Source organism: Sinocyclocheilus rhinocerous, unplaced genomic scaffold (assembly GCF_001515625.1).
Source record: "Sinocyclocheilus rhinocerous isolate Xijiao unplaced genomic scaffold, SAMN03320098_v1.1 scaffold804, whole genome shotgun sequence".
In the NCBI taxonomy this organism is placed as follows: Eukaryota; Metazoa; Chordata; class Actinopteri; order Cypriniformes; family Cyprinidae; genus Sinocyclocheilus; species Sinocyclocheilus rhinocerous.
In genome coordinates this window covers 258,086-272,121 of record NW_015644009.1, presented here as the reverse complement: position 1 = coordinate 272,121, position 14,036 = coordinate 258,086, and the positions used below count along the sequence as shown (strand labels likewise).

General features: G+C 39.6%; 2 protein-coding genes across 4 annotated transcripts in view; one reads left to right on the top strand and one right to left on the bottom strand.

The window, feature by feature from the left end:
- LOC107757842 (Y-box-binding protein 2-A-like) overlaps positions 1-3,663 on the top strand; it is a 16,712-nt gene extending 13,049 nt beyond the window's left edge. Inside the window, exons 8-10 of one of the 3 annotated variants that reach the window (XM_016575435.1) lie at positions 751-784; positions 821-855; positions 3,331-3,663. In XM_016575435.1, coding sequence (XP_016430921.1) covers positions 751-784; positions 821-855; positions 3,331-3,366 — 105 coding nt within the window. In that variant the 3' untranslated portion in view covers positions 3,367-3,663. Of the gene's footprint in view, positions 1-750; positions 856-3,330 lie in introns of all 3 variants that reach the window. The other 2 variants (XM_016575434.1, XM_016575436.1) reach the window with 2 other exon arrangements.
- A 2,551-nt stretch (positions 3,664-6,214) lies between these two features.
- LOC107757841 (solute carrier family 2, facilitated glucose transporter member 4) overlaps positions 6,215-14,036 on the bottom strand; it is a 67,861-nt gene continuing 60,039 nt past the window's right edge. The window contains exons 8-11 of the mRNA XM_016575433.1: positions 7,567-7,671; positions 7,076-7,177; positions 6,694-6,897; positions 6,215-6,587 (exon numbers count right to left, since the gene is read on the bottom strand). Of these exons, the coding sequence (XP_016430919.1) occupies positions 6,363-6,587; positions 6,694-6,897; positions 7,076-7,177; positions 7,567-7,671 (636 nt within the window). The 3' untranslated portion in view covers positions 6,215-6,362. The remainder of the gene's footprint in view (positions 6,588-6,693; positions 6,898-7,075; positions 7,178-7,566; positions 7,672-14,036) is intronic.

Here is a 14,036-nt window from a genome sequence, read left to right as displayed (position 1 = left end):
ATATCTTATTTTTTTTCCCTTTTAATTTTGATCTGTTGCTTCTTATCTAACCTTTTATTGTAAAGCACTTTGGATCAACAATGGTTGTGTTGAAGTTGTGCTCTATAAATAAATTGACTTGACTTGACTATCAAATAGCACACATAGGTTCCTAACTGATGATGAAGAATTGACAGAGCAGCCATTAAGTGTTAGACCATGTTCTAGGTTATTATATGTGGAGGTTTTTGGTCCTATATTTAACACCTCTGTTTTTTTTAGAATTTACATTTAGTCATTTAGCAGACGCTTTTATCCAAAGCGACTTATAAATGGAAGCAATCAAAATCAACAAAAGAGCAATGATAAGCAAGTGCTATAACAAGTCTCAGTTAGCTTAACGTAGTACACGTAGCAAGGGTTTTAATTATATAATAAAACGGATAGAATAGAAAAAGTATAGAGCAAGCTAGTGTTAGAATTTAACAGTAAGAAATTATTAGTCCTCCAGATTAACAAGAAAGTTTTGAATTCTGAAACTGACAGAATGTTTTTATGGCACAAAGACCTCCTATTTATCAAAAGATCAAGGGAATTTTGATTTCTCAGTTAATGACCCCTTTAAAGTGAAATTATCATTAGCTGCCACAGTTCTGCAACAGGGCTATTTTCGGTTTAGCTGGACCGATAATCAATTTCTCAGATGTGAAATGTTTTTGTTTAACTAGGTTGTATAAATGTCTTTTAAATATCTGACTTGTCAATGTTTAGGATGGAGATGAACCTGAAAAACCTGAGTCCCCGGCTCAGGACTCCAAGCCTGCTAACGTCAAATCCTCTTCTGAAGCTTCCCCAAAACAATCCCTTAAAACTGATGTGAGCTATTTATGCATGTAATTGTTATATATCATGCATGCATGCACGCACGCGCTCATGCATTCACTACTGCTCAAAAGTTTGGGATCAGTAAGACTTGTAATGTTTTTTAAAGAAGTCTCTTACGCTCATCAAGGCTGCATTTATTTTTATCAAAACAGTAATCTTGCAAAATGTTATTACAATATAAAATAATGGTGTCTATTTTAATTTACTTTAAAATATAATTAATTTCTGTGATGCAAAGCTGAATTTCCATCAGCCATTACTCCAGTCTAAAGTGTCACATGATTCTTCAGAAATCATTCTAATATGCTGATTTATTATCAGTGCTGGAAACTGTTGTGCTGATTAATATTTTTTTGGAACCTGTGATACTTTTTTCAGGATTCTTTGATGAATAAAAAGTTAAAAAGAGCATTTATTTAAAATGGAAATCTTTTTAGTCAATGTGCTCCCTCTCTCCCCCTCTTACAGAATTCTCTCTCTCTCTCTCTCTCTCGATTCAATTCAGATGAGCTTTATTGGCATGACTGTGGAACAGCACAATGTTGCCAAAGCAATAAACAGCGAACAAGTTATACAGGCATATAGATAGATAAAAAAAAACGTATTCATGACCATATTGTACATATATTATCACATAAAACAAAAAAAACATAGCAAATACAAGGTAATTATTTACAGAGAGCATTGATAAAGAAAAGGGGGTTTAGCCTTTGTCCCTCATAATATGGCAGGAGGGGATACATACTGCGCTGCTAGGTGGATACACTTTTCTTTCTCTCCCAAAATATAACGGAGTTTGTCTATGTGGCTCGCTTGCTGGAATTCAGGCACAATTTGGGCTATAATTCGGGCACAATGGATGTATTCTTCCTGGGTGATTTTTGATAGTTTGATAGTTCATGGGGTCATTCTTTGGGTGTCCTGTCCTGTAAGTAAGAGTGCATTGGTAAAGAAAAGGGGGTTTAGCCTTTGTCCCTCATAATATGGCAGGAGGATACATACTGCGCTGCCAGGTGGATACACTTTTCATTCTCTCCCAAAATATAACAGAGTTTGTCTATGTGGCTCGCCTGCTGGAATTCAGGCACAATTTGAGCTATTTGTGTAAAATAAGTGTCTCTGATGTGTTTATATTTGCTGCAGTGTGTGAGGAAGTGCAGCTCGTCCTCTACGAGTCCCTCTGTGCAGTGAGAACACAGTCGGAGCTCTCTCTCTCTCCAGCTCTGTTTGTGTCGGCCCGTCTCCACACTCAGATTGTGCTCACTCAGACGATACTTCGTCAGAAGCTTTCTCTGACTATAGTCTTTCATTTTGATCAAGTAAGGTGCCAATTGATAACCAGTCTTTAATCTGTAGAAGTACTTTAGTTTGTTCATTTGTGCTACTTTGATCTGCCAATCATGGATGTATTCTTCCTGGGTTATTTTTCCAATTTCTTTAATTTTTGCGTGTCTTAACTGAATTGTTGAACTGAGTTGGTGTTTTTCCACTAAATAGTTCATGGGGTCATTCTTTGGGTGTCCTGTCCTGTAAGTAAGAGTGCAGTGATGGTAATCGTGTGTCTGATAGATGGAACCAGAACTTCGCTGTTCTCTTCTGGATTTCTGCTAGAAGGGGGAATCTGCCCAATTCTGCCCTGCAGCCGAGACTAGGGGCGTTTCTGTGGAGTCCCAGGATGTTCTTGCAGAACTCGAGGTGGAACATTTCAGTGGGGTTTTTATCCCAAGATGTATGGTTTAATTTAAATTTGGGGCCCCAGATTTCACAACCGTATAGAAGAATGGGTTTGATGATGCTGTCAAAGATTTTTAGCCATAATTTAATAGGTGGGTTGAATTTGAACAAAGATTTTCTTATAGTGTAATAAGCCCTACGTGCCTTATCGGTCAGATGTTTTATTGCCAGATCAGATTGACCAGAAGCTGAGATGGTGAGACCCAAATAATTATAACATGTGACATGATTAAGAAGTGTTCTCCCAATTGTAAAACTATATTTTTTGTTAGTAAGGCAAGGCTTTTTCTGGAAGATCATAATTTTGGATTTCTCCATGTTTACTGGTAAGGCCCAGTCTCAACTGTAATTTTCTATAATTGAGAGGCTTTCGTGTAGCCCTTCTTCATGAGGTGACGAGCAGAAGATCGTCAGCCCCGCCTTTCTGAAATGCATCAATTTTTACAAAGCTCATCGGCTTGATAAGTGAGGTGTGCTCTGATTGGCCAGCTATCCAGTGCGTTGTGATTGGCTGAATACCTCAAGCGTGTGACGGAAATGTTATGCTCCTTACCATATTGTGATACCATGTCCTGGCGTGACGAGACAAAAACATTAAAACCCGTGTGTATATATATATATATTTTTTTTTTTTTTCAAGCTGTATTTTGGCCATATGTTGTTTCTTGGCATTTGTCATATGACAATTGACAACTAACCCATGTGCACTTACAACTGTTTCTCCCTGTGTAGTCACCTCCCCCCTCAGCTTCCAATCCCTTAGAATGATTTCTGTGACTTGGAAGGAATCATGTGACCCCACCCCCCCGGCGAGAGGTGAGACTTCCTGAGCTAAAGTGATGTGTTTTGAAGGTGGTAAATAGTTTTGGCCTTCAAACTACAACTGCTGCTGAAATGCATAAGATGTTGTCAGCTTGACCACACACTAAACTAACTTCTGAAAGGCTTAATTTTGGATTTTGCACCCACAAATGAAAATTTGCTGTTAATTTTCATCTTCAGGTCATCCAAGATCTAACTTCAGTAGAACATTAAAGATTTTTAGCTGAAACTATGGTCATTGGTGATTCATAAAATGCAAGTCAATGGCTACTGTCACTTTGAGAGTAAAAAATTATTGACAGAAAATTCAGACGTCTGCGTTCATGATTGACCTCTCAAAATGTAAAAGTAGCATATGCAAAAGTTTGTGTCCATTAATCCTTGCACTCTTGTATCAAACCTTGTTGAAAAACTGGTCAACATTTTTTGTACAATGTGCATGTATAATTAAAAAAAAAAAATGTCAGAACAAAAGCATGTTTTATTTAATCCTATAAATAAGTTAAATTTGTCAAAAAAAAATTACGCTTAGCTCACACCTTAAAATGTGGCATATTGCACAACAGAATTCAACACGAGTATAGTTTTTTTTTTTTCACTAAAACAGCACACCTCATTTTTTATTTAAGCGGGGTTTTACACAAACATAATTCTAGTGAATAAAAATGCATGTTTAAAGGTTTGATACTGTACTCAAAACTGATTTGTAAGAAAACTGGAGATTTTGTTTAAAATAACTAGTCTTTGTAATGCGTGTTACACATTTTATCCTTTGAAAGCATTTGACACCGTTACTAATCCTTTTAAGTGGAAGAAATTAAAAGCATAGTCTGCTATAGTTGTATGCAAAAGCATAACTGGCTTTGTGGCTTATGGAAACCTATGAGCATTTTGAAGTGCGGGATTCCAAAAGTCTGTTGCTCTTTTTTGCTCTTTTTTTTTTTTTTTTTTTTTTTTTTTTTTTTTTTTTTTTCAAAAAACTCAAACTTATTCTCTCTTCCAAAGTGCTTCATCCTTCAAAACATCCTTCATAATACCTAATATCCAAATACCGTACCCTCTTCTGTATGGTGACGCATTGCTGCCACACTTTTTTTCCCCCACTCAATTGTCATAATAACGAGATATGTGTTTTAAGGACATCTTTTCTCGTAATAACCAGATGTTTTCTAGTTAAAACGACATCTTTTCTCATAAAAACGAGATGTTATGTCGTTAATACGACATAATTATTTCGTTAAAACAACATCTTTTCTTGTAATAACGAGATGTAAAAACGATATAATCTCGTTAAAACGACATATTTTTTATCGTCATAAAGACGATGTTTTCCCGTTATAGATATATGGTAGGCCTACATTATGTGAGCGAGCTAAGCTACTGTCCGTGCTGCTGTCGCCACAGTCTGACATAAACTAGGATCTGCACGCTGCTGAAATTATTGAAATACACTATTTTAAATGTATTTTAATGTAATGGTTTTAATTGTAGCGGCATGTTTATTAGGATTAATCTCCAATCTGTCTACAATATAGTGCTATCCAATAACTGCACTCAGACATGACTCGTTTAGGCTATGATCAGATCAAAACAGTTATTTTTTTAATCGAAATACGAAAAAAAAGAAATTAAGAGATTTTCTAATAGGCTAATAATAATAGCCTAATAGTAAATATTATTATTATTATTTTGTGCTGTTTGGCAAACAAAAATTAAGCTAGATTTTTTGTTCGTGGGTTAAAAAATGAGCTTGATATTTGTGCGTGGGCGGCCCTAAAAACGCCACTTTTTCCTCTCAGCCTGTCTTTACTGTATCCCATCACACAGAATAAGAGTTCATCTCATGTACCGCTCTGTAAATTAGTCACAATAACGTTTCTTCAAACTGTCTGGCTGTTGTATAGGCTATATTTCTTGCAAATATACATCTCATATTTTGTAAAATAACAGGGTGCGCTTTCTGGCACACCTTGTTATGTCTAAAGGTCTACTTAAATAAAACAATCGAAAACAAAATTGTGTTTATTTAATTCGTATAGCCTAAATCCAACAAGAGGTACTGTACAGTCTTTCCCGTCTGAGCTCATCTGTATTTTGTGCTCACACCCAGGCGCAGCGCAGCCTATTGCTTCAGTATAAAGCAAAGCCTGGAATTTTACCCAGAAGAAGAACGCGATGCGAAGCGCGGCTTGATTCAAATAAATGGTTATTTTTGAATAAACGACTCTGGGCTTAATATTTCTTTATTTGAATGACTGATGTTTGATTTAACAACAAATCGAAATACGAACAAAAAGAAATAAAGAGAATTATTATTATTATTATTAGCCTATTAGAAAATCTCTTTATTTCTTTTTTTGATCTGATCATAGCCTAAACGAGTCATGGGTCTGAGTGCAGTTATTGGATAGCACTATATTGTAGACAGATTGGAGATTAATCCTAATAAACATGCCGCTACAATTAAAACCATTACGTTAAAATACATTTAAAACAGTGTATTTCAATCATTTCAGCAGCGTGCAGATCCTAGTTTATGTCAGACTGTGGCGACAGCAGCACGGACAGTAGGCTAGCTTAGCTCGCTCACATATATATCTATAATAACGGAAAACATATCGTTTTTATGACATATGTCATTATTACGAGAAAAAAATGTCGTTTTAACAAGAAAAGATGTCGTTTTAACGAGATAATTATGTCGTTTTAACGAGATAATTATGTCGTATTAACGAGAAAAGATGTCGTTAAAATGACATAACATCTCGTTATTACGACATAATTGAGTGGAAAAAATATGTGTGTGGCAGCAATGCGTCACCGTACTTCTGAGTAGTAATGTTTTGTTTTTGGTATCCATCCCATTTTTCTCTCCTAGCCTCAAGAACGGCCAGTTGTGGTCATTCTGGCCCCCCTTTCACCATCTCTCTTGCTCTCAAGCCTCAGTTCTCTGTCCCATCAGAACCTAGGTAGTCCAGTTCTGTACTGTGCTTCCCCTGATCCATGTCCAGGTCCATGTCCATCATGTTTTGTGGATGACGGTGGAAGGTGGCTGAGATCTGGTCAAAAGTTTTGCCTCGCGTTTCAGGAACTCGGAAGAACGTGAAGACCAGAAAGAAAAGGAGGAGCAAAGCGAAGATGAGAAAAACGTATGGACCACACAGGTTCTGCGGTAAGGAGAGATTGAATGTAATGGATTTATAGTACGTTTTGATGCCATAAGTAGGTAAGTAAACCATTGCTAGCGAAAAAAGTTGTTTCCTGTACACTTACAGCAACAGACTGGAAGCCCATGCCAATGAGGAAGTTGGCAGTCCAGTTGGAGCAGCCTGCTACTGCCATGGCTGCTGGTCTGGGACCTTGTGAGAAGAGTTCAGCCACAAAGAACCAAGGGATAGGTCCTGGCCCCACTTCAAAGAAGCCAACAAAACCAAAAATGGCCATCATGCTAAGGTAGCTCATTGATGGCACAGTCTCCTGTGAACAAAGACAACACAAGTAAGATTAACTCAGACAGCATTCACTGACAACCAGCTTCTGCATTATAATTTCTCAAGTAGTCTGTAGTGTAGAAACTGATTTTCTCTTATTTTATTATGTGTATTTTTTCAGTAACTATAACATCAAAAAAATCGTAAATTATTGTGGGACTGACCAGTAATGTGAGGGCAATTGTCATGATGATGGCACAGATACACATTCCAGCAAGTCCAAGCATGTGGAGTGTCCGGCGGCCCATACGCTCAACCAGGAAAAGCTGTTGATTGGACGAGTCATAGACATAAAGTTTGTAGTTTGACTTGGTTTATGCTAATAATGTAGTTTAAATGGTTTGATTTTTAATTAATTATTTACAATATTTGAAATTCTTGCAAATATTAAGACAAAAAAAAAACTTTTTTGCAATGCTACATTTAAGCCAAAAAAAAAAGTGTTTACTTTTTAAATAGTTTTTATTGAATTTGATTATCTTCTCATGACTGCTCTGCCCACGCTTTTGAAAAAGCACTGAGATCTGCTCAACAGTATCTGTTCTATTTTGATCTACAAATGTTATGGGAAACTCTTAAGTCTCAATTAAGGCTAATTTGCCATATCTTGTTAGTTCCTCTTTAAAGATTCATGAGATTTTTTTTTTTTACGTACCGAGACTATAGTAAAAGCACAGTTGACAGCTCCAGCACCTATGGTGGCATACACTGGACTTTCCACCCCAGCCTTTTTGAAGATATCAGTTGAATAATAGAAGATCTGAGCAGTGGAAAGCAAGAGCAAGTGTGAGGAAAAAATAAAAATAAAATGGTTCATTACTAAGGCATGCAGAAAATAACTTGCAAGGACTCCATTGTAATCTCTGATGTGAAACCCAGATCATATATTTCAGTTTACCATTCTGAGAATATTCTTACTGCCATAAACTAAAAATGTATTAAAAGTTCCCCATATCACCATAAATGATTACAAGGTTCATGTTAAATATACTCTGACAGTTACACACACACACACACATATGTAAATATATATATATATACATATACACATACATATATATATATATATACACACACACACACATATATATATATATATATATACAGTGCTTTGCGAAAGTATTCATACCCCTTCATTTTTTTTTTCCATTTTTTTGTTGTTGCTGCCTTATGATAAACTTCTTTAAATTACTTTTTTTTCCACATCAATCTACACTCCATACACCATACTGACAAAGCAAAAACAGAATTGTCACAACTTTGTAAATGTATTAAAAATAAAAAAATGAAATAAGTACATTGCATAAGTATTCAACTAACTAAATATTTGTTGGACACAATTACTGGTACCCCTAGAAATTCTTATGAGTAAAATATATCTGAAATGAATTCCCATTCATATTCACAATTTTGAGCACACCATTATGATTATGACCTGATGTGCAGCAAAAGATAATTGAGCTTCACAAATTAGAAAGTGGCTTTAAGAAAAGAGCTAGAGCAGTGAAAATCCCCATTTCCACCATCAGGGCAATGATTAAGAAGTTCCAATCAACAGAAAATTTTTTGAATCTGCCTGGAAGAGAACATGTGTCTATATCGTCCTAATGCACGGTGAGAGGGAGAGTTTGAGTGGCCAAAGACTCTTTAAGGATTATAGCTGGAGAATTGCAGAAAAAGGTTGAGTTTCGGGGTCAGAAAACCTTTAAAAAAAAAATTATCAAACAGCACCTACATCACCACATGTTATTTGGGAGGGCTTCAAGAGTTCAGTTCAGTTGTCAGACACGACTGGAACTTCAAACGGGACTGGCTTCTATGGTCAGATGTAACTAAAAAAAGAGCTTTTTAGCAGCAAACCCTCAAGTTGGGTTTGGTGAACACGGATAAAAAGTACCCCATGTGTACAATGATATATACTGCTGTATTAGTTCCCTGACCTGCACCTTATAGAAAATGAGTGGGGTGAACTGAAGAGGGGAAGCACCATCATGGAGCTGGAATCTGAAGTGATTCTGGTTGAAGGAATGGTCTCTGATCTCTTGTCAGGTGTTCTCTAACCTCATCAGGCATTATAGGAGAAAACTCCAAAACTATTTTGGCAAATGTAGGTTTCAAAAAGTATTGAATAAAAGTAGGGCTGCACGATAAATCGCATGCGATATTTAACGCGCATCTTGTCAGTAAAGCCATTCTGTAATCAGCGTTAAATCTCCATCACGTGCGGGCTTTCACATGGAGCAGCATTAACTACACAGAGCCGTTGTTCACCGACAAGCTGCGCAAAACATGCGCAAAATATGATCGTGATTTTGCGCAGCTTGTCAGTGTTTTTTAATGATGAAAAACAGCTTGTTTTATCAAAAGCAACACTTAATATCTCATATCAAAAACAAGGTTGTTTTTCAATGACACATGCGTGTTTCATAAGGTTTCAAAGTTGTGTCCCCACTTTTTTTCAACACCGTCGGACATTTATTATAATGTTTAAAAAATCAGGGAATATCAGTGGCAGCTGTCACTCTAACGGACCCCCTTGCCACATTCCACCTCTGCAGTGTACATCAGTGTCAGACAGATTCTGGTAAGTTTTATAGTTTTAGAATATTTTAAATCCTAATGTTAATATTTCCTTTGTCACAACCATTATATGTCAACATCTTCCAATTTCTGAGGAAATTATTTGAAATGTTTAGATCATTTTATTCTCCTGAAACAGAATCTGTTAGCATATAGCATCAACAGAGAAAACAAAATGGCTACTACATGAACTCCATTTGTTTTGTGAAAGAAATGCCAAATTTGTCAATATTTGATCAGCTTCAGATGTCACCCCACCATAAGTGGTGATTTTCTGTCTGACGGAGTCGACATTCAATGTGAAGTCATAATTAATTATATTAAATATAAAATAGTGTTTTTTTTAAAATAATGTATAAATACTAAATGTACAGCATATATTGCTTTTGTGGATTGATAGTCAACGTTTCTAGCAGAGTTAGGGTCGAGGGAACATAATATTCAGGGAACATAAGGCAGAGTGTAGCCACGTCCATGATATGTCAACCCCATCTTCCAATTTCTGAGCAAATTATTTGAAATATTTAGATTATTTTCTTCTCCTGAAGCAGGTTCTATTAGCATCTAGCATCAACAGAGAAAACAAAATGGCTACTACATGAACTCCATTTGTTTTGTGAAAGAAATGCCAAATTTGTCAATATTTGATCAGCTTCAGATGTCATGTCTTATAGTTTTATGATTTTCTGTCTGACGGTGGTGACGGGCCAATGACGGAGTCGACATTCAATGTGAAGTCATAATTAATTATATTAAATATAAAATAGTGTTTTTTTTAAAATAATGTATAAATACTAAATGTACAGCATATATTGCTTTTGTGGATTGATAGTCAACGTTTCTAGCAGAGTTAGGGTCGAGGGAACATAATATTCAGGGAACATAAGGCAGAGTGTAGCTGAGGGGCTAAGGACTGTAAGGTGCTAGCTATTCCTAAGTAGGTGGAGTTGATTTATGTGTGCCGGTTAGAACACCAAAGCTGGAGAAGGAATCGAGTTCAACAGATTTATTGTTACAGGCATATGCAGAGGGGGAGCCAGGTTATAGCGAAGTGCATTAACCAGTTCTCAGATTGTGCACATATTATAGATGAGTCATCACTGAAACAGCGGAGTTCTGTTGTTCAGCGCGCGCTGACTGAATTCTGACTCGCGAATTCTCTCATTATAAACAACAAAGTGCAGATGTACGTGCGATACCACACCCACATACATGAGTGTATGCTGACCCGTCAAAGGACATAAGGTTCAAGATGATACTGCTCTGCATCAAATGTAGCTGAGGGGCTAAGGACTGTAAGGTGCTAGCTATTCCTAAGTAGGTGGAGTTGATCCGTGTGTGCCGGTTAGAACACCAAAGCCGGAGAAGGAATCGAGTTCAACAGATTTATTGTTACAGGCATATACAGAGGGGGAGCATTTCTGCATATACCCGTTCAGGTCCCAGGTGGCAAAGACGAGCGTCATACTCCTGTATAAGGAGCTTGGTGGCTGGATGTCTAGGATCCAGGATGATCGGATGTCTGAATGCAGGATCGAGAGCTTCAGCCCACCGCAATCTACCACCAACACGTATGCTCATCTCCTTTGGGTCTAACTCTGGGGACAGGGTAAGTAGGCGACTGCTATTAGGTACCGGCTTGCCCTTCTTGAGGTGGTGCAGTTCTTCTGGGAAACAATCATGCTGGATTCTCTTGTAGATCACCATTTCTGCTTGTTGGTAATCTGAAGCAGTAACAGGGTTACCCTGTCCAGCCGCCCCGTGAAGCTCACGCACCACAGACTCAACCAGATCCTTCCATGTGTGTTGGCCACTTTGTAGAGAACATGGCCAGTCCATGTTAGTCACAATACCGCAGGAGACTGACTTTCTGTATTCTGAAGAATCTGGATCAAGCAGTTTAGGAGGTTGGGTTGGCCAGACGTCGGGTCCCTTGTGGAGGAACGAGGACCCTTGGCTCCAGCGATTCGGCAAAGCAAGTTCCGCTAAAGTCTTACCCCATGTGACATCATCAGCAGGATTCAGTGATGAGTCCACGTAGCGCCAGGCATCTGGGTTTGTGAGTTCTTGGATTTCGGCTACACGAGTACCCACAGATACTTTAAAACTGGTCAATCTTCAAGGTCAGCTCATTCTCCAACACCTTTGCCAACTGGGCTGCTGTTAGGGCACAGCAGAGCTCTAGACGTGGAACTGAGTGTCGCCGCTGGGGAGCGACTTTTGATCTCGCTGCCAGGAATGACAGGAAGACTTGGCCCTGAGCATCCTCGGTACGCAGGTAAGAAACTGAGCCATAGGCTTTCTCCGAAGCGTCACTGAATATGTGGATCTGGAATGGCAGCACATCTATTTGCCAAAGCTTCTCAATATTTCTCATCAACTCTGTGGTCTGTGATGGAACACTGGTAAGGAGACACTGTTGTGCGCATTGTGTCCATTGGATGAGGTGGGCAGGCCCCTGAAGTGTCCAACCTAGTCTTGTACGGATAGCTGCCGGCCCTTCTGGTGGACCCAACCTCACTGGCTCGATGGGGGTAAGCAAATGGGGGTGATCCGCTCCTATCAATACAAGTGGCTTGGCATGCTTTGATAGGGAGGCCTGCCAGATGCTTATATTTCTTCTTCAACATGGAGGTGGGATATGAGTGATCCGCCAAGCTGAGACGCAGTGATGTGAACGCCTCTGTAATCCGAAAGCTTCTTCTGGGATGTGCAAGGGGTGAGATGCAGAAGGAGATGGGATGATCCCTTCAACGTTTGGACATCCTGCCGTATTGTGCGAACGACAAGATCCTCTTGTCTGCCTTGCAATCCAAGTCGGTCAACGGCTTCTGGGAGGAGCATATAGTGCGTCCATCATCCAATACTGCGTTGGTGTCAAGAGTACGGTCCTTATTCCGAAGAAGCACTCTCACAACCTTTAATAGGACACGAGTTGAAGCTGATGGCCGGTCCAGGTAAAGGACCTCACTACTAGTGTTCACCAGACAACTCTCTTCTTTGGGTGGCTCTGCAGCTGGACGGGTGTTCACATTATGGAGGACTCTCAAGTGCTTTCCTTGACACAGGCCACAGAGTCTTTTGAGGTCGCATTGTGTTGCTTGGTGGGACCTCCCACATCTCCAGCATCTCTTATTCACCTTGATCCACTCTATAACTTCCTCCCTTGTGAGCTTCTGTATGGCTGTGCACTTATTCAGCAAGTGTTCTGAACTCTCGCAATATGGGCAGTATGGCTTTATCTTGCCTCGCCTTTTGGACTCTGAGGGGCTCTGACCCTCTCGCTTCACAGCCTTACTTTCTGCAGAGCTCTCTGCCCCATGTAGCATTGTAGCCGCTGGTCTACTGATTCGCCTCTCAGCTTTGTGGCTCAAAGACTCTAGGACTCGGGTGTTGAATGGGATGTCGTAACCCTGACACCGCGACTCATACTGGAGCCACTCTGCCAAGTCAAGCAGTGTATGTGTAGAGCCAGGTCGCTGATACATCTGGCGGCGGAAATTTGCCCTCAACTCAGGCAGAAGTTTCGTGAGCAGCCGTGCAACATGCGAGCCTCATCTTAGCTCAGCTTCTCCATCCGGGCCTAGGGTTTTCAACATGCCCACTAGTGACTGAACATGCAAAGCAAACCTCTCAAAGGCTGCTGTATCTCCTCGCCTTATCTCTGGTGAGTCCATGACAGCAGCAATCTTCTTTAGGGCGATGTGATGTGGCTGCCCAAACTTCTCATTCAATGCGACCATGGTATCAGAGTATGGCATAGGCGAATTAATGTATGAATCGGCTATAAGGACAGCCTCCTCCAACCTCAGATGGTCCACAAGAACCTGATATTTGAAAAGCTCACTGGCATCCCTGGGCTACAAATTCGTTAGGGCCAGCTTCAGTCTGGAGAATTCCATGGGGTCCCTATGGATGAAGAGGGGGATTTTCGGTGTTGGCCCATGGTATTCCTTCTCTTCCATTGTAGCTAATGAGGGCTGATAAGGTAATTCTCGGGAGGAGGTACGCTGACTCCTGTGAGGCCCTGGAAAAGCATTTAAATGAAGGCCCAGATTCAGCCCAGTTCATGCCAGTAGGACAGCTCGTGACTGGTGAGTAATAGTGTGACCACTGAGTCGGAGTATCATAAAGCTTCCTAACTGGTGGTCTCTTAGGGGTTGAAGACAGACGACTTTGAGTTGCTGAGCTGGCCACAGCACTCTCTCTCATTAACTGGAGTTCATTCATCATTCTGTCTATGATGGTGACCATCTCTTTCTCCTCACCCTTTGGAGGCATTGACACTGGTTCTAGTAGCCAGTCATCATACTCATCTTCTTCCTTTCGCGTTGGAAAGCCATCCTTTATAGGAGGGGGTGGTACTGGCCACGGTTCTCGTCTTGCTTTTTGTCTTGCAACAGATTTATTGTTACAGGCATATGCAGAGGGGGAGCCAGGTTATAGCGAAGTGCATTAACCAGTTCTCAGATTGTGCACATATTATAGATGAGTCATCACTGAAACAGCGGAGTTCTGTTGTTCAGCGCGCGCTGACTGAATTCT